The 19,534-nt window shown below is 48.5% G+C and overlaps 4 protein-coding genes across 5 annotated transcripts; 2 read left to right on the forward strand and 2 right to left on the reverse strand.

Moving 5' to 3' along the window:
• The first annotated feature begins 4,382 nt into the window (after positions 1-4,382).
• LOC123182774 (uncharacterized) lies at positions 4,383-6,680 on the forward strand. Its single transcript, XM_044595439.1, has 3 exons — positions 4,383-4,542; positions 4,630-4,848; positions 6,129-6,680. The coding sequence occupies exons 2-3, from the start codon at positions 4,658-4,660 to the stop codon at positions 6,313-6,315; spliced, it is 378 nt and encodes a 125-aa protein (XP_044451374.1). The 5' UTR covers positions 4,383-4,542; positions 4,630-4,657; the 3' UTR covers positions 6,316-6,680.
• A 194-nt stretch (positions 6,681-6,874) lies between these two features.
• LOC123182772 (CLP protease regulatory subunit CLPX1, mitochondrial) lies at positions 6,875-10,449 on the forward strand. Its single transcript, XM_044595436.1, has 14 exons — positions 6,875-7,373; positions 7,516-7,577; positions 7,690-7,769; positions 7,854-7,933; positions 8,098-8,148; positions 8,325-8,399; positions 8,495-8,572; positions 8,739-8,795; positions 9,088-9,158; positions 9,251-9,350; positions 9,439-9,543; positions 9,722-9,784; positions 9,887-10,009; positions 10,090-10,449. The coding sequence occupies exons 1-14, from the start codon at positions 7,176-7,178 to the stop codon at positions 10,408-10,410; spliced, it is 1,464 nt and encodes a 487-aa protein (XP_044451371.1). The 5' UTR covers positions 6,875-7,175; the 3' UTR covers positions 10,411-10,449.
• LOC123182771 (pentatricopeptide repeat-containing protein At3g49240, mitochondrial) lies at positions 10,423-12,747 on the reverse strand. Its single transcript, XM_044595434.1, has one exon. It carries the CDS (start codon positions 12,657-12,659, stop codon positions 10,749-10,751), a length of 1,911 nt encoding a protein of 636 aa, XP_044451369.1. The 5' UTR covers positions 12,660-12,747; the 3' UTR covers positions 10,423-10,748.
• A 2,151-nt stretch (positions 12,748-14,898) lies between these two features.
• Positions 14,899-16,976, reverse strand: LOC123182773 (protein DETOXIFICATION 16). 2 transcript variants are annotated; one of them, XM_044595437.1, is made up of 6 exons: positions 16,676-16,976; positions 16,065-16,604; positions 15,595-15,977; positions 15,386-15,504; positions 15,208-15,297; positions 14,899-15,126 (listed from the first exon to the last, which is right to left on the reverse strand). In XM_044595437.1, the coding sequence occupies exons 1-6, from the start codon at positions 16,907-16,909 to the stop codon at positions 15,050-15,052; spliced, it is 1,443 nt and encodes a 480-aa protein (XP_044451372.1). In that variant the 5' UTR covers positions 16,910-16,976; the 3' UTR covers positions 14,899-15,049. The 2 variants fall into 2 exon arrangements, with proteins under 2 accessions (XP_044451372.1, XP_044451373.1); XM_044595438.1 differs by having other exon boundaries at positions 16,060-16,604; positions 16,676-16,975.
• Positions 16,977-19,534: the final 2,558 nt, after the last annotated feature.

Here is a 19,534-nt window from a genome sequence, read left to right on the forward strand (position 1 = left end):
GCTTGATACGTCTCCAACGTATCTATAATTTTTGATCGTTTCATTCTATTATATTATCAATCTTGAATGTTTTATATGCAATTATATGCATTTATATATCATTTTTGGGACTCTATTAACCTAATGTCTAGTGCCAGTTGTTGTTGTTTCTTTGCTTGTTTTTGGCTTTTCAGGAAATTAATATAAAAAAGAGTCCAAACGGAGCAAAAACTTTGGATCATTTTTTTCTGGGGCCATAAGGGACCCTAAAAGGTTTGGGAGAAGACCAGATGAGCCATGAGGGAGCGACAAGCTCGGGACGCGCGCCCCAGGGGGTAGGCGCGCCCCCAGGCTTGTGGGCCCCTCGTGGCACCACTTGACCTAATTCCGTCTCTATAAATTTCTAAATATTCCCAATACATCAGAGAGCTACCCAAAAGTACTTTTTCCACCGTCGCAAGTTTCTGTTCTTCTGAGATTCCATCTGGAGGCCTTTTCTGGTACTTTGCCGGAGGGGGAATCGATCACGGGGGGCTTCTACATCAACCTTGCTGCCTTTTCGATGATGTGTGAGTAGCTTACCACAGACCTACGGGTACATAGCTAGTAGCTAGATGGCTTCTTCTCTCTTTTTGATCTTCAATACAATGTTCTCTCCCATGTTCTTGGAGATCTATTCGACGTAATCTTCTTTTGCGGTGCATTTGTTGGGATCTGATGAATTGTGGGTTTATGATCAGATTATTCATGCATATTAATTGAGTCTTCTCTGAATTCTTTTATGCATGATTATTATAGCTTTGTGTTTCTCTCTGATCTATCTGTTTGATTTGGCCAACTAGATTGATTTATCTTACAATGGGGGAGGTGCTTTGTGATGGTTCAATCTTGCGGTGCTCAATCCCAGTGACAAAGGGACATGACATGTATTTGTATTATTGCCATTAAGGATAAAAAGACAGGATTTATTCATATTGCTTGGGTTTACTTTGTCTACATCATGTCATCTTGCTTAAGGCGTTACTCTGTTTTCATTAACTTAATACCCTAGATGCATGTTGGATAGCGGTTGATGGGTGGAATAATAGTAGTAGATGCAGACAGGAGTTGGACTACTTGTCTCAGACCTGATGCCTATATACATGATCATTGCCTTGAATATCGTCATAATTGTGCGCTTTTCTATCAATTGCTCAACAGTAATTTGCTCACTCACTGTATGCTTTTTGTTCGAGAGATAATCCTCTAGTCAAAAATATGACCCCTGGGTCTACTTTTATCCTATATAAAGTCCAAAAATACCTTGCTCCAATTTATTTACCGTCATTTTTATGTTTTATTTTATCTATCTACCATTATCAGATTTGATCCTTACAAATGACCGCCAAGGAGATTGACAACTTCCTTGATCGAGATGGGTGCAAGTATTTGCTCTTCTGTGTGTAGGTGTTGCTAACAAGGTTTCGTGTGGTTCTACTACTGGATTTATAACCTTGGTTCTTAACTGAGGGAAATCTTTATCTCTACTATAATCATCCTCTCCTTTTCGAGGAAATCCCAACGTAGCTTACAAGTAGTAGCCACCATGATGCACCACTGATGGGCCTCCGCTTGGTCCAGCGCTGGCGCACTTCACCAATCACCACGCACGCGCCTGCGCGTTCAACCGTCTTGGAGTCAAACACGCTAAAGGGTTTTGATGTTGCTTCATGCACCAATCTCGATGAAATTAGTTCCTCGAAACACGCCGCCGCTATGTTGTTGTGCGTCCTATTCTGATTTCTTCAAATCATTGTCGCTGATGTCTTCCTGATCTTCACGATCCAATCCGTGAACTTGATTTGATCTTGTTGCTTCTGATGTCACAACCATATCGATCTACATGTCATTGACAACTCCTCTAGACTAACTCAAGGCCGCCTCCCGGACCTTGCAGTCTTGCTCTGATACCACTTGTTAGAATAAATCCAAGACATATAGTCGATCCATCAAGAAACAAGCAATCACACGAGGCACGACACCTAGATTTGTTAATGAGGTTCATCGAACATCGGCTACATCCCTGGGCATGGCTACGGGTGTTCCTTCCCATGACACCATCACAATACCGCACACTGGCCACTCGGGCACTGGCACACGCCGTAGGCACTATTGGGGTTGTGTGTAACAAATATGTCGGAAGACCGACGGGAAGTGCCACAGAGAAGTATAAAATAAAATTTGCATACTTGAGTTGGCGGTGTATATTTAACATTAATAGGTGTTTATGATGTATTGGGTGAGGTAGCAATGCACTCCTACATGATAGCAGGTCACATGTTCACATAGTATTAATTCACTCCGAAGCTCATGATGCATGAGGATGTCATCTTGCTTCCCCATGTTGCTCCAAATACCCATCCCATAGAAGAGACACAATAGCTAGCCGAAATACAAGACAAAGAGCAATAGAGGAAGATAATTCAAGTTCAGAATCTTGTTCCATGGGAATGTGATGAATCAGAAACATGTGTTGCGTGTATATGCCAAGACACAAGCGCTACTAGTCCACGGTAGTTCGAAACACATGATCAGGTGGAACGGGCAAACACAGAGTCAGCATTATTTTTGTCTCTATTGTCTTGAAATAATGTATTTCACCATTATTTTTGTATAAATATGTTTGTGAAAGGTAAAAACATGTTATGAAGATATTAGCATGGGTTCCATTTTCATCTACTTAACATAAATAACTTTTATGATAATGATAACCAATTTGGCAATATACTTTTCATCATTTCTTAACGGAGGTTCTTGCTAATGCAGCGGACCTAAATATCATCACACTCCTCTCTAATAGGTTTAACACCGCCTTATATTACATAAACCACATAAAAAAAAGAGTTGTGCTTTTTATTTGAGAAAATGCCTTTACTTTTTCTACATCATTCACATGTTTTTTTAGATGACATCACTCACAATTGTATTTGCCCTTTTTATTCTATTTATGTAAATGTAGCACACTAGCATCCAAATTATTTGCAGTATCAGATACGTTCTTGCATCCTATTAGCAGTGAACATACCCATTATATCTCTTTCTTTTCAAAACACAATAATGTGATTCCATCTCTAGTTTGTGTGACATAGATAGCCGGTTGCCCTATCCGAGCATACTCAGCATTCGATCTTTTCACGATGATCATGCGGCAGTAGCACTTATGTAATATTGCACACATACATTTTTGGATCAGTAACCAATTTGCTTTGTTGAGGGAATCTTTTGACCATGGGCAAAAATGAATCTTTTAATCACCGGCAAAAAAAAACTAAGCATCATTTGGTGCCTATTAGGTGAAGTATAATACTATAAATATTAAATACGTACTTTATGAACATTTATATTTATATCTGAATATGTTCTGGCATAAAGTAATTGGTGTCGCCGTAAGTAATTGATGTCAAGCCACCAATTATCTTTAATAAAATTAATCGAAGCCATTTATTAGTACAAAAGTTGAGAATACAAAACTGTAAAACTGTAAAACTATAGTTTTCCGCTCTGATTACCTAGAGTTGAGGTTTAGGATTTTCATTATCTGCACCGACCGAGATGTGCCCTTACTATTCAGTTTAGACTTGTTCTGCTCAAATTTTCTTCATATCCATCTCAGCTTAACCTTATCTTACTCCCTCCGTTTCTAAATATAAGAACAATTTCTCTCGAAGGGCCTTCTAAATATGAGCCTTTCTAGGCATTTTAATACGGACTTCATTCGAATGTAGACGTATTTCAGAGTGTAACGGAGACAGTAGTTTATTTTGGATTCGCAAATCTTTTACTTCTAAAATATACTCCCTCCGTTCCAAAATATAGCGCGCCCGCGCTTCCCGAGGTTCAACTTTGACCATAAATTCAACCAACGAGATCGACTGCGGCGGGAGCAAAATTTATATAACTGAAAACTTATTTTGAATACGAATTCACCGGTATAATTTTTGCTCCCGACGCAGTCGGTCTCGTTGGTTAAATTTATGGTCAAAGTTGAAGCGCGGAAATCGAAGCCGCACTATATTTTGGAACGGAGGGAGTATTTGAAGTTCGCAAATCTTGAAAAAAAACCCAGGTTAGAACAAAAGAATTATTATTATGGTTTTTCGCTCTTGTTTGGACGGGGCATTGGACTTTCACCGTTGCTGGCCTTCTCCCTGAAGTTGAGGTTCAAGATTTTGATTATCCAAACTGAGACATGCCCAACCATTAAGTTTAGACCTGTTTTTTTTTAAATCTATCTCATCTTGACCTTGTCTAGTTTATTTTGGATTCATAAATATTTACCTTTTCAATATTAAATAAATTCGCAAATATTCAAGCAAACCCAGGTAGGAGTATGAGCTATTCGGCCCAACCAAACCAGCATTGACCTCTTCTCCAAGCCACCAAGGAAAAGAAAGCCCTCTCCAACCTCCCCTCCCCTCCTCTGCCCTCCCAAAAGCCGCCCCCTTCCCAAAGAAATCACCACACGCGCAGCAGGCACAACCAACCCACACCCGCCGCCGCCTCCTCCTCCTCCGATCCCCCAAGGTAAGCCCCCTTCCCCCCATCCGCCCGATCCCGGATCCTCTCCCGCGATCTCACCCGGCCGCATTCCCGCGACTCCCCCTCTCCCAGGAGCCGTCGCGTCGCAGCAGATCCGTCCATGGCGGCGCTGGGGTCCAAGCTGGCGCAGCTGCAGGCCAAGGCCTGCGAGGCGACGCGGTTCGTGACCAGGAACGGGTGCGCCTACCACAAGACCCTCATCGAGAAGAACAAGCAGTTCGTCGTGCAGCCCCCCACCGTCGAGAAGTGCCAGGAGCTCTCCAAGCAGCTCTTCTACACCCGCATCGCCAGGTCCATTCCCCATCTCCCTCTCTATACCTCCCCGCGGTCCTTGTCTGGGCGTGCCCGGTGGCGGATCGATTGCCCGGTCCTCGATGTGCATGATCTCGATCGATGCAGTTGCTCATGCCATATGTCAAACCTATTGTTTTGTTCGTGATTGGAACTGCTGTTCTTGGCGTGTCTTGTCAGATAGATTGTGTCCTAGGTCAGACTGTTAACATATCTTGTTTGGTAAAACTAATTTATATCGCATTGCATCTTTGTTGACTTGTGGCTGCTTGAATGAATGAAATGCGGTAATACTACATTATGCAAGTGTTATGATTGAGCAAACTATGAAACAATGTTATGAAAATGGGGTGATGCGTGATCTTATCTTATCTGCAAGAAATGGAACACTGACCTAATTTGTGTTGCCTCTTTGTTTGGTTTGTGGCTGCTTGACCAATAGACTAGCAATACTGCTTTACTAGAAGTCTGATTGAACAAGCTATTAAACTGTATTTCTGAAATGTCGTGATGCCATCTTATCTACAAGAATGAAAATGATGAGCCATGTTTTATTAATGGACATGGTTCTGTTTATCTAATTCCATCGTGGGGCACTGGCTCATTCCCAATTGGTCTTGTTCTGACTGTAAGTTCAGACCCACAATGCTAGAGTCCTTTGATTGGAACACTACGTGTTTGCTGAGAGTTTTTCTCAATTCTCTGTGAACAAAGATTTTATAATAGATAAATCGCCGGTTTTTATATGGTCATGTCTTTCTAGTTCATGTCAATTTCAGAAGAAAAAAAAGGATTTATGCTTGATTTAACTAACTTCTCATGTCAAAGTGTGCCTTTTCTTATTGTCAGCAAGTTTATTATTTCTTCAATTCTCCTTTGTGAAGGTTACTCTATAAACTTCTGTTTGGATTTCATAGCGTAATAGAATGTGCTCTAGTTATACCTTTCGTAAGGGTTTTTTGTTTTGATACTATGGTATATTGGTCTATATATGAGGGGGTACTGTCATTATGACTTCTTGAATAGTTGTACTTTGCAGAAGTTTTGGTGAATACATCAAGTCATCAACCTAAATCTACATATGCAATTTCCTGAACCATGCCCTAGAACTGAATACCTGCATATTGCCCTTCTATAGTTCCAACCATAAGACTGTCTTTAAAAGCTAGCTACTCATCACATTTACCTGTCATAGTTTCATATCGAAATGCTGTACTTCATTGACCTCAGCTTGATTATTCACTGCATCTGTATCACTGACACACGCATGTCTCCTGCAGCCTCCCCGTCCGCTACGAGGCATTCTGGAAGGAGGCGGACCAAGTGAAGCAGCTGTGGAGAAACAGGAAAGATCTGAACGTGGAGCACGCGGGCATCATCGCTCTGTTCGGCCTCGAGCTCTACGGGTGGTTCTGCATCGGCGAGATCGCCGGCCGGGGTTTCACCTTCACGGGCTACAGCGTCTGAGCGCCTTCCTTCCATGAGTACCTCCACGCGATCGGCGTCGATTAAGAGCTGAAGACTCTGTTAGCCAATCAGTTTCTCGTGATGCGCGGTGCGAAGTTTTGGTTTTCTGAAATACTATTCTTGATGCTGGTGAAAAAAGTACACCCGGCTCGGTGAATTCGACTCGTCGATGAGGTCTAATAATTTGTCGCACGCTTAGTTGAGTGATTGAAGCCTGGACAGATGAGATATCTGTGACTGTGATGTTTGCCTTGCTTGCTTGCTGAAATCAGGGCAAATTACGCTCTTCCAGACGAAATGATGAAATGAATTTGACTTGGTGATGAGGTAGTATAATAATGATCTCCCCATTTCACTTGGTTGAATCCTGGATGGATGAATTTATCTGTAATGTTTGCATTGCTTGCGTACCAAAATCAGGGCAAATTACGCCTCCAGATGAAATGATCTTCCCCATTTCATTGCTCCGGCATCTAAATTGAGTTGATATATGGTTATTTTGCCATGCTTAATCTAAGCGATTGCATACCCATATCAGCAGTTCATACCAGTGATTTGTAACGCTGGTGCAAAGCTGCTGCCGGAGTAGCTGCTCGCCCACACACACCCGCGCAGGCCTCCGCCGGTGATTTCTCTCCCAGGCCGGCGCGGCAGCGGCATGGTTTGCCGGATGATCACCGGTCGATGACGAATTGACGGGCAAATCAAATTGCATAGTGTAACTCCTTGCGCACGGGGAAACCAGTAAAAGCCCCAAAGCCACCGTGACCTCCTCCCCCTCCCCCACTGAAAACCGAGGAAGAGCCGGGGATAGGTAGCCGATCGACGGCGACGGTGGCTGCTCCGGCGACCGTGTCCTCATGTACGCGGCCGCGCGCCGCCTCCTCTCCACCCGCGCCTGCGCCGCCGCCGCCGCGCGCGCGTCCCCTGTGGCCTCGCGAGCGCCCTCCTGCTACTCCGCGGCGCAGTCCAAGCCGCCGCCGCCGCGGTTCCCCACGCCCAAGGAGATCCGCCGGGGCCTGGACCAGTACGTCGTCGGCCAAGACAAGGCCAAAAAGGTTAACCTCCGAGCTTGTCGCCTTCAGCGCGGAATTAGCAGGATTGTGTTTAGTTCCGTGCAGAATTTCTTCCTGCTATAACAGAACAGAATTCTACTAGTACAAGCCATGAACGGATTCAGCAGGGGAATTGGCTGTGCAGGTGCTCTGCGTCGCCGTGCACAACCACTACAAGAGGATATACAGCGAGCCCTCCACCAAGAGGTTAGATTCTTCCCATCCGGCGACTGAATTTGTTGGCGGTTCATGCACCGCGAGCCCTCCGATAAGTTCTGACTGAGAGTTTCACTTGTGGTTGTGGTGGTGATCAACCTAGCTCATCGCAAACCTCGGCGGCCGATGATGATACTGAGCTCGAAAAGAGTAACATCCTTCTGCTTGGGCCAACTGGATCAGGTACTGGTGGATGCGTATGCGTTTTACCACTTGAATGTTCTAATGTGATGTTTCTTGCTTGCTAATGTGATGCGATTGGATCAGGTAAAACACTTCTAGCAAAAACGCTGGCTCGCTTTGCGAATGTGCCCTTCGTGATTGCTGATGCAACAGCAATTACACAGGTAAAATCTTGCATTCTGTCACATGCCACTAGAAAGCTCTCTTTGACAGTTTGACTGCTCTCTTTAACGCATTGGTGGTTCATACATGTCCTGGCAGAAAATCAGGAAGCTGATTTTAATGCTTCTTTCTTCTTTCTGATGCTACAAATAGACTGCTCTTTCAGGCTGGGTACTCTGGGGAAGATGTGGAATCAATCGTCTACAAACTTCTAGTGGTACTTATATCAGCCTATGAATCTGTTCTGACTGTTTGTTCACTCCGCGTTTAGCTATGTGGTGCCACTAGTTTTATACTACCACCATTGTGTTAAAACAGAGCGCCAATGCATTTCAGCAATTTAGTTGTAACCAACTACTAACATGTTGGATTCTGATGTGTTCTGCCTCTTAGGCTGCTGACTTCGATGTCGAAGCTGCAGAGCGTGGCATCATCTACATTGATGAAGTTGATAAGCTCGCAAAGAAGGTTGTTCAAAAGCATTTCTGATCATCATTACCACTACCGTGATATATAGTGGAGCCCATTACATGTACGCTAATATGCCACATTGGTACATTCAGCTCGGTTGCCAGGAGGACCGGAGGGATGTCTCTGGAGAGGGTGTCCAGCAAGCACTCTTAAAGATGTTTGAGGGAACGGTAAGTGGCTATGTTATATTTGTAGTTGTGTGCTCTTTAGAAGAGTGCATGGTTTCATAAACTACAAAAAGATTTCTAGCACTGTTTGCCAAGTAAATAAACTCCAGACTCACATGCACCGTATTCGATTCTCTAAACAAGAATGATTCCATGTTTGTGTTCTTAGGTGTTCAGTGTGCCAAGGAAGAGAAGTCAAAATGGCATGTCTCATGGTTGTGTGGAGGTAATTGTTGAGAATTTTTTACAGGCTGCTATGTGCCTAGTGCCTACTACCTAGCTCAGTAGCCGTATTTCAACAGTTTAGCACCAACAGCTCTAAAACTATTGAATGGTGCTATTACTTTGATAGTCTTCAATATGTTGTTGCTTGCCTGAGTGACATGTGGTTAACTGAACGTGGCTGTTGTTCTTTTTGTCGCAGGCAGTTGGCAGTACGAACTAAATTTACTACAAAAATGTAATCAGTACCTTTCATTACAATGACGAGTTGGGGGTATGTTTAATTTGTTTTGCAGGTTGATACAACAAACATACTCTTCATTTGTGGAGGTGCCTTCTCTGACTTGGGAAAGATTGTCTCAGAAAGGTTATTCAGATCTCTACCTTTTGGAACTATCCTACTCTTCTTTCATATATAACCTCCATGTCATGTCTGAAAGTGTTTGTGTGCTATGCAAGACTTCACCGCTGTCCTTTTGGTTTTGGAACACCAATACGTCATGAATTGGGGGATTATGCTTTGACGAATGCTCTTGGGCAATCCGGCTTGCTTGAAGAGGTAAGCTTAGTTACCGGTTTTGTGACACGTTTTAATTGTTAATGCCCACATTGATACAAGAGGTAATATTCGACAATTCCTTATTTAGATCGAGAATGACGATCTGATTGCCTATGGCCTGACACCAGAATTTATTGGGAGGTTGCCAATAATAGTTGGCTTGACTCATCTCACTGAAGATCAACTGGTTCAGGTAGCAAACTTTTTGCACATTTTTGCTTCCTTCCTGACTATTTTATTTGGGATCATCTCTATTATAATCATTGCTTCCAGAAGGTCTGCTTTATAGTCCAGTCTACTACATTCTGCACTGCAGTGTTTTCATTCCATTTTGTCAACAACTTGAAAACCTAGCTAATTTATCTTTTCAGGTTCTCAGAGAGCCAAAGAACGCAATAGGCAAGCAATACAAGAAATTGTTCAAGATGAATGATGTTAGTCCGTGATTTGTTCGCGTCAGAAGTTTTAACTAAAAAATTCCTTCTTGGTTGATGATTTATAACAAGAAATGTGTTTGTTCATTTTTCCTCCACAAGGTAAAATTGCATATTACTGAAAACGCTTTGAGGCTAATAGCAAAGAAAGCAGCTGTGAGGGAAACCGGAGCGAGAGGCCTACGATCAATAATGGAGGGCATTTTGACAGAAGCAATGTTTGAGGTGGTTTGTACTTTATTTTCGGCATGCCATGGGACTGTGGGTAACCAAGACTGACATCAATTTGGCCCTTACACTTGCAGATCCCCGATGACGCAGGAGAGGGGAAAGAGAAGATAATCGTTGTTCTTGTTGATGAAGAATCCGTAGGGACACCAACCCGTCGAGGCTGCGGAGCCAAGATTTTCCGAGACGATGGAGCCCTAGAACTATATGTTTACCAAAACAATATCAGGGTGCCTGGGCTGATTCAGAGGCCAAAATGCAGTATCATTTGCCGGCTATGCCTTCTGGTAGCCTTTTCAGCAGCTAAGCTGTGGGTTTATCATACGTTTGATTGTTTCTCCTCAATATACGCGTGGATTATATTGATACTGTGTAAGGCAAACATTTTCACAGAATGAAGTACAGTTCGATATCAGATAGTATGGCCGACTCTTGCATTATGCTCTCTTTCCATAGTTCATCTTGCAGTTCCAGCCAGAAATACATCTGGTTTACAATTTCATTATACTGAACGAATAGGAAAAATATACTATCCATGACAATTCATCAAGATCTCGTGGTTATCGCTCTATTGCTATGCATCAATCACAGTTACACAAGGTCTCAACCGGAGATATGGTTGAAATTCGAAACCTTTATAGCCATCAGAGATCATACAGATTGATGCTCCTAGAATCGATACAAAAATGCATGACTAGTGCTCAGAGCAAATGCAGGACAAGATGGCTCATGGCCATCAAAATTGCTCCTGCCCATCTCCTTTTGTTTCGGTACTTATTATTGGAGTGTCTTGAGGCGCACCTTGTCCAGGTGAACTGAGGCCAAGCCTGCTGAGAAGCCCGCCGTCGAGAGCGTTTGGAGTAGATGCAGGTTCTGCTGTCTCACCTTCAGTTTTCCTTCTATGGCCAATGATAGCCTCAATGGCAGCAGCACTAGCTTTCGCCGCAGCCTCGTCCTTAGCAGCAGCCTCTGCCCTCCTCGCCGCCCTTTCTTCCCTGGCAAGTGCCTCTGCCCTCGTCTTCTCTTCTTCCGCCCGCAGAACTGCTTCGGCCTTCTCCCTCTCCACGTCTTCATACAGCTTTGCCATGTCATCTTCCCTGCCCTCTCCACGGAGCGCGCCTTCCAGAAGCTCCCTCATCACATCACTGAAAACCACATTCTCATCCAAAAGGACACACTTTGCTACCTTGGCTGCATCATCCAACCGTGTCGCGCCAACGCCAACATACGCCTTTAGCAGTGTCTCGTAGGTTGCAATGCTTGGGTGAATTTCCTTCTCCCTCATCTGATCAAAGTACTCCTGAGCCTTGTCAAGCAAGCTTAAACCGACCAAGCCATCGACAATCCTATGATATGCAGACGCATCAGGCTTCAACTCCAGCTCAGCCATTCTGTCGAAGTAACTGATACCATCGTCGACGCGATCAGCCCTAAAGCAGGCCTCCATGAGCAGCACACATGTCTCCTCATCAGCAGCAAGACTATGCTCGCCCATCTCCTTGTGGATCACCTCTGGTTCATCGACCAACCGATTAAGCCCGAGATGCCGAATCAGATTGTTGTAAGCTGCTACATCCGGTACCACCTTATACTCTCCCATCCTCCGGAACACCGCAATCGCATCCTCAAACCTTCCAGCAGCACAGTAGGCATCCACCATCACGCTGAAGCTTCTCACATCAACCGTAATCCTCAGTGGAGGGTCATGCTCCCCAAGCATTCTGTCGAACAAGTTAAGTGCATCCTCTAACCTTTGGTTCTTCCCAAGCGCATCGAGCACCTCATTATAGCTCTCGGTCCCGAACCTCACCTCCGATTCCGGAGCGAAGACCTCTTTGTAGCAATCCATGGCCTTCTCCTCCATTCCCATAAGGAAGTAGGCCTTCATGAGGCTCCCGTACACGATGCCATCGAGGACCGGCTCGCCGCCAAGCTTGTCCTGCAGTTCTTGGTGCAGCTCCACTGCTTTGGCCCCATCCCCGGCTTCCACAAACCCAGCCATGAGGAGGCTGTAGACATGGGGATCGGGCCCGACGAACCCGGAGGCGAGCATCTCGTCCTTGAGCGCGACGGCGTCCGCGAGGCGGCCGTGGTCCGCGACGAGGCACCTGACGACGGCCCGGTAGGCGGTCGGGGAGGGGGGCACGGGGGATCCGGGGCGGGCGATGAGGCGGAGGTGGAGGAGCGCGGCGTCGGGGAGGCGGCGGGCGGCGAGGGCGGAGAGGTAGAGCGCGTGGGTGGCGGCGGTGGGCGGGACGGCGGCCTGGAGGGCGAAGCGGTGGAGCGCGAAGAAGTCGTCGAGGCGGCGCGCGCGGAGGAGCGCGGCGAGGACGGCGACGCAGGTGAAGGAGGAGGGGCGGCAGTTGGAGTGGAGCGCGTGGCGGGTGAGCAGCGCGGCCTCGTCGAGGTCGGGGGAGAGGAGCGCGAGGACGCGGTTGTGGAGCGCGAGGCGGGAGGGGGCGAGCGAGGGGAGCGGCTCCGCGAGGCGCACGGAGCTCGGGGAGGGCGGCGGGGCCGGGGGCGTCGCGACGAACGCGCCCCGGCGGCGGGCGCGGCGGGAGGCCGCGGCCGAGGCGGCGTCCGCGTGGGCCAGCGGGAAGAGCGCCGGCACGAGGCGGCGCGCGGCGAGCGGCTTGGAGAGCGACATCTCCCGCGGCGGCTCCGGTGCGGCGGAAGGAGACGAGGGTTTAGTTTAGGCCTGTTGGGTCTGGGAGGGCCGGAAGGAACAGAGTTGGCACTTCGCAGCGGTTGTCTACCTGACGATGTGAGGCTCGATCGGCTACTTACTGTACTTGGTCCATGATATAACCATTCTAATAACCGAAATATTAATACCGTAAAAATTGAAAAACCTATTTTTTAACACGGTACAGACGCAAGCGCTTATACATACACGCACACACTCATCCCTATGAATGCACACACGCACATACTATCCCTATAAGCACCTCCGAGAGGCTGAGTTGACATATCATCTTGAGATTTACGAAGTCACCGTAGGCGCCTCGTCGTCGACGGGAACGTCTCCTCTTACTGAAAGCGCATCGCCGGAAATCCTGAAATGATGCGAGCACCAGGACTTGAACCCTGGTGGGCTGAGGATACCACTGTCCTTCTACCATCCAACCACAGGATACCACTTACTGTACTTGGTCCATGATATAACCATTCTAATAACCGAAATATTAATACCGTAGAAATCGGAAAACCTATTTAATCGAACCATGTAAACCATATATCGAATGCACAGAGTTACACTCATCCCAGCAGTCGCTAGGGTGGTCACAACATCCTATAGATGCCCAGAAAACGTGGTCGTCGGTTCTGTTGTCGCGGCCAGGTGTAGTATCCCAACGGCGTCCCAGCAACTTTGGCCGCCGGTTCCAGCAATTGTGTCAGTCGGTCCTAGCAGTCGCCGTTGTGGGTTGCTGCATCATGTCATCGTCCCGATAACCATGGCCGCCAGTTACAACAATTGTGCTAGCCCGTCCAAGCAGTCGTTGAGGCGAGCCGGACAGTTCCAGCAAATGCCGCGGCGGGTCGTCACATTTAATCAACTTGGGGCGCAGATGTCGCCGATCCCAACAACCGTGGTTGTTGCTTCTAGCAACTTTGATCGCCGGTTGCAACATCCATGGTCGCTGGTCCCAGCAATTGTCTCCATCGGACGCGGCCCGTGGCCCATCGTCCTACGCTCACACTACCCGTGAGGTTGCAGTCGTGGCTGGTAACTGTTTCCCGCACCAGTGGTCTCTTTGGGGGTTCCATCCACCATTATAACATGACACATTGCCTGAATCCACCCCACAATGGGGTGAGATCATCGGCCATCCGCCTGAAGCCGTCGCGCAGTCACCGCTTGCAGACTCCCTGTCCATCACAGCACCAGAAGTAGACACGAGCTATGGGGTGGAAAGAGAGTGAGCGCAGTGGTGGCGCGGGAGCTAGGTAGAAGGAAAGGTAGGGTCGCACGACAAAAAGGAGAAGGAAAACGAGAAGTGGCCGTCATGGGGAATGGGAAGGAGAGAAAAGAAGATACAATAGGGGGACGCTCTTGTGTGGGTCCCACCAGACGACGTGGCAAGCTCGCGAGGATGTGTGGCGAGTGGGTGGCAAGGCGACCTATCTCGTGCGAGACCGGTCGGTCGACACAAATCGTTTACCATTTTTATAGCCGTTTCTTTTTTTAGGATCGTGCATCAAATGATGAAGCACATAACCTTACTAAATATGCTATTTGTATTGAACAGGGTGGCCACTTGTGGCTAGGAGTTCCTCACGACCCAGTTTGTATTCCGACGAATATTTCCTTTGAACAATAAAGCTTAGCAAGTTTCTAGAAAAATCTACTAAAGAGGTGTTTTGATTACAAAAACCATATTGAAATCTTGATTCTCTGAGTTAATAACAACATCAAAGTGTGGTTTCCTCTCCTCCTCTTCTCCATGTCGATCACTCTCAGCCCCTCTTGCCGCGGAGAGACCATGGCCTTGATGGCGGTGACGATAGGCTGAGAAGACAAAAATTACCTCTAAATCCGACTTGTCATGGCGGGGAAGGGCGAAGTGAAATCTTGTTGAGTTTGACGTCTTTTCTTTGTGTTGGATGTGAAGCTTTGATGCTGGACGTAAACGATGTAACTAGTAGCTTGTTAATCTTTTACTCCCTCTGACCGATGACGTAAGACGTTTTTTGATACTCTATTTATTAGATGTGTGCCTGTGAAAATCCAGAGTTGCAACAAAGATGTGGCCATGTGCAGTGTGTGCCCCTCATCGCAAATGGCAAGTCCGAATGAGACGCAATTGATGCGGGCCAAAATAGAAGCAACGCCATCGACCATGGACGCGTCGATCCTGATCAAGGCACCCCAACCCAAATGCAGCTGGTTCGTAGCGACTCGATCGGCTGCTACAGTATCGTATTCCTGTCATGTTACATTCCATCCAATCATCAACGCATGTTTTTTTGGATAAATTTCGCTTGGCGTCAAAAGTATCATCCGGCCGGTTCCATGCTGCTGCGTCTCGACGGACGTTAATGTTTCGAGCTTCTCACGTCGTCATATCTTGAGGCAGCGAAGAAGTGAAGGCTCTGTCCTTTGCCTTCACCGCCTGCAAACGTAGTGCTGGCATTCAGAACGAGATGGAAAAAACGTAGAGCAAACGCCGTGCAGAATGCAGATGCAGCCCTACCTCTTTGTCCCAGTCGGTCGCGCACTCGGAAATGGCGAGGAGCGAGAGCATCTGCACCACCAGCCCGCACCATATCCCGAACCACAGCCCCTGATCCAGATCCAGAAGACGAAATAGTTTTACATCTTTTATTTATACTGTAAAAAAGAAAGATGAAACATAGAGAGAGAGGCACTACCATTCCTCCAAGGTGGAAGACGAAGGCGAAGAAGAAGGCCGCGGGAATGCCGACGAGGTAGTACGCCCCGAGGTTGCCGAATGCGGCCATCTTCTGCTGCCCGCAGCCCCTGACAACGCCTGCAACCAAAATCAAGCACGTCTGGAGGATCTGCAAAGTAGGCAACGACAGAATGCATGATGGCTTGTTCGTTTGTAAGTACGTACTACCTGAGAGGACGCACTGGAGGCCGTCGAACACGACGGACATGGCGAGGATGGGCATCATCCGGGCGACGTAGGCGGCCACCTCCGCCTCGTTGCTGTAGGCGTACCCCCACACGTCGCGCACCAGCAGCATCACCAGCCCCTCCGACGCGCCCACCGCCAGCGCCAGCAGCATCACCACGCGCGCCGCCAGCCGCGCCGCCGCCGGCCGCCCCGCCCCGAGCTCGTTCGACACGCGCGTGCTTATGGCACCGCCGAGCCCGAGCGGCGCCATGAACGCCAGGGAGTTGGTGTTCAGGCAGATGGACAGGACCGCCGTCTCCAGCTTGGGGTTTGGGAGCAGGCCGGAGAGCAGCACCAGCAGCTCGAACGACCACCACTCCATGCTGCATCAACCATTTGAGCCTAGTGAATTCCAGATCATCAACTGCATCGTGCAATGGCAGGGTAGCTCGGCTCTCTGCTCACCAGACCATGAGGGCGGACGGCACGGCGAGCTTGAGGAACCCGGCGAGGCCGCGGAAGGCGTCGCGGGAGAAGCCGGTCCAGGTCCTCGAGCAGGACGGCGAGAGCCGGACGTAGAGCGCGAGGATGGAGAGGTTGGTGAGGAAGGAGACGGCGTTGGCGAGCGCGGCGCCCTTGCTCCCCATGCGGAGCCCGTGCACCAGCGCCCAGCACACCAGCGGGTGGTTCAGGGCCGTGGCGCCGGAGCTGAGCATCACGGGCACCACCACGTTCTGCGTCTGCAGGAACCGGACGTGGCACTGCAGCGGCCCGTACGCCAGCAGCGCCGGGATCATCCAGCGGATGTAGCCGCCGGCGCCCGCCGCGATCTCCGGGTCCTGCCCGAGCAGGAGCAGGATCCGGCCCGTGTACGCCCAGAGCGCCGCCACCGGCACGCTCGCGAGCGACAGCACCAGCATCGCCCGCTGCTTGTACACGCCCAGCATGCGGTGCTGGCCGGCGCCGTACGCCTGCCCGCACAGCGTGTCCAGGCTGCACGCCATGCCGGCCTGCGGTTGGAGTTCATACGAGTAAGCGTCGATCGAGCGTGGAGGAGGAATGGATGGGTATGAGTAGGGACCAGCAAGCTGAAGCCGGTGACGTTGGCGAAGGAGGTGGCCATGGAGGCGGCGGAGAGCGCGAGCTCGCCGAGGTGGCCCACGAACATGACGGAGATCATCTGGACCACGTTCTGCAGGAGGCAGCCGACGACCAGAGGCCCGGCGAGGCGCAGCTGCTTCTTCACCTCGCTCAGCACCGGGCTCTCGTCGTCTCCCTTCTTCCCGGTGCCCGTGGCGAGAAGCTGCTCCTCCATGGTTTGTTTTGCAGGAAAAATGGGATAAGAATGAGCTACGCTAGTCAATGCGATTGGCTGCCAAGCGCCAAATGGAAGCCAACAAATCGAGATTGTCAGCAAATTAACCTCGCGGTCGGCATGGCAATGATGACTTGGGTGCCACGCTCTCTCCGTATGGCTGTGCCTTGTGGGGCATGATCAGGAGGAAAATTCTGACAGATGAGACATGGTTTTCAACCATAAAATAGCATATCTTAAATTAGCCTTTCTTGGTTTGTTCGGATGCACACTCCGTGGGAGTTTGGGCGTGCGAGATCAGAGATCTTGCTTTCTTTAAAAAATCTTCTGCAGAATAAGTGTCCCCTGCATCATAAAAAAGAGTCAATCGATGCAGAGGCAAGTTTTTCCTCCTCCTTGAAAAATACTTTTGTTGAAGTCAAATTTTAGCCTTGCTTATACAAAAGCATAAATGAATAAAATCACTAGAAATAGATCTATTATGAAATACAGTTTTACTAAAGCAATTTTAGATGTTATGAAATATGAATGCACATGCACTAAATACAGAGCATTCACACAGAACATCTCTAGCAGACCCCGCATTTCGCCGAACTGTAAACTGCGTTTGCAGTTTGCACGGAGGCGCTTATGCAGGCTCAAAATCGCGGCGACAGAGCAAAAATTTAAGCAAAAGCTCGCCGGAGCTCGCTCACATAGATAGTTCTTCTTCGCATAGTTAGTTCTTCTCACATAAGTTCGTACATAGCATGCATATATTACATATATAAGTTCGCCGGAGCTAGAACGGGCCTACGCTACCGTACCACTACACAAAATTGAGCTCACCGGAGCTTGTGCGGTAGCTGCCCAGCGGCGGCGCTCAGTCGGAGTCGGAGGAGTCGAGGTCGATGTAGAGCTTTGCCTGCTCCGCCTATTTGGGAGCGTAGCTTGCAATTTTAAAAAAATTCTTACGATCGCGCAAGATCTCTCTAAAAGATGCATAGCAACGAGAGGGAGAGTGTGTCCACGTACCTCGTAGACCGAAAGCGGAAGCATTAGTTTAACGCGGTTGATGTAGTCGAATGTCTTCACGATCCAACCGATCAAGTACTGAACGTACGGTACCTCCGAGTTCAGCACACGTTCAGCTCGATGACGTCCCTCAAACTCTTGATCCAGCAGAGGGTTGAGGGAGAGTTGCGTCAGCACGACGGCGTGGTGACGGTGATGGTGATGGTGATGTGATCCGCGCAGGGCTTCGCCTAAGCACTACGACGCTATGACCGGGGGAGTAAACTGTGGAGGGGGGCACCGCACACGGCTAAGAGAATAACTGTTGTGCTTTGGGGTGCCCCCTACCCCCGTATATAAAGGAGGAGGGGAGGAGGCGGTCGGCCTAGAGGGGCTCGCCATGGGAGGAGTCCTACTAGGACTCCTAGTCCTAGTAGGATTCCCCCTTCCTTTTCCGGAGTGGGAAAGGGGGAAAGGGAGAGGGAGTAAGAGAGGGAAAGGGGAGCGCCGCTGTCAATGTCAAAACCGGTGGATCTCGGGTAGGGGGTCCCGAACCGTGCGTCTAAGGCGGATGGTAATAGGAGGCGGGGGACATAATGTTTACCCAGGTTCGGGCCCTCTCAATGGAGGTAATATCCTACTTCCTGCTTGATTGATCTTGATGATATGAGTATTACAAGAGTTGATCTACCACGAGATCGTAGAGGCTAAACCTTAGAAGCTAGCCTATGATTATGATTGTTGTTGTCCTACGGACTAAACCCTCCGGTTTATATAGACACCGGAGGGGGCTAGGGTTACACAGAGTCGGTTACAAGGGAGGAGATCTACATATCCGAACTGCCAAGCTTGCCTTCCACGCAAAGGAGAGTCCCACCCGAACACGGGACGAAGTCTTCAATCTTGTATCTTCATAGTCCAACAGTCCGGCCAAAGGATATAGTCCGGCTGTCCGAGGACCCCCTAATCCAGGACTCCCTCAGTAGCCCCTGAACCAGGCTTCAATGACGATGAGTCCGGCGCGCAGATTGTCTTCGGCATTGCAAGGCGGGTTCTTCCTCCGAATAATCCATAGAAGATTTTGAACACAAGGATAGTGTCCGGCTCTGCAAAACAAATTCCACATACCACCATAGAGAGTATAATATTTCCACAAATCTAATATGCTGACAACTTTTCCTAACATGACATCACGCCACGGCTTGGTCATTATTCGAACCGTTTTTCTCAACCAGCTTCTACACATATTGCGATGCGGTTTTCTTGGCACGTCTTGTCGAAGCAGAGATCGTGTCCCCTTATCACGGGATTCTCATCAATACGGGAATGGGTAACCCAACCGTGCCTATTGGTATGACTCCTCGATTTCAGGCTAGTTCCAAACGGCCACGCGAAGGATGCTTGATATTCACCCTCTTTATAAAGGGGCCAAGGCCTGTCCTTTTCTTCTCGCGCTCGATCCTTCCCTTCCCCCACCTCGAATTCCAACACCCAAGGCTCGAGCTAAGCGCTTCGGACCTCCAATTATGTCCGGATCCAACCTTCAAGGTCGGTGGATGGCCTCCTCTGTCACAGAGGAGGACATCAAGAAGCTAAGAGAAGCCAGGTATCTGACCGCCAAAATCTCGCACA

Source organism: Triticum aestivum, chromosome 1D (assembly GCF_018294505.1).
Source record: "Triticum aestivum cultivar Chinese Spring chromosome 1D, IWGSC CS RefSeq v2.1, whole genome shotgun sequence".
NCBI lineage: Eukaryota > Viridiplantae > Streptophyta > Magnoliopsida > Poales > Poaceae > Triticum > Triticum aestivum.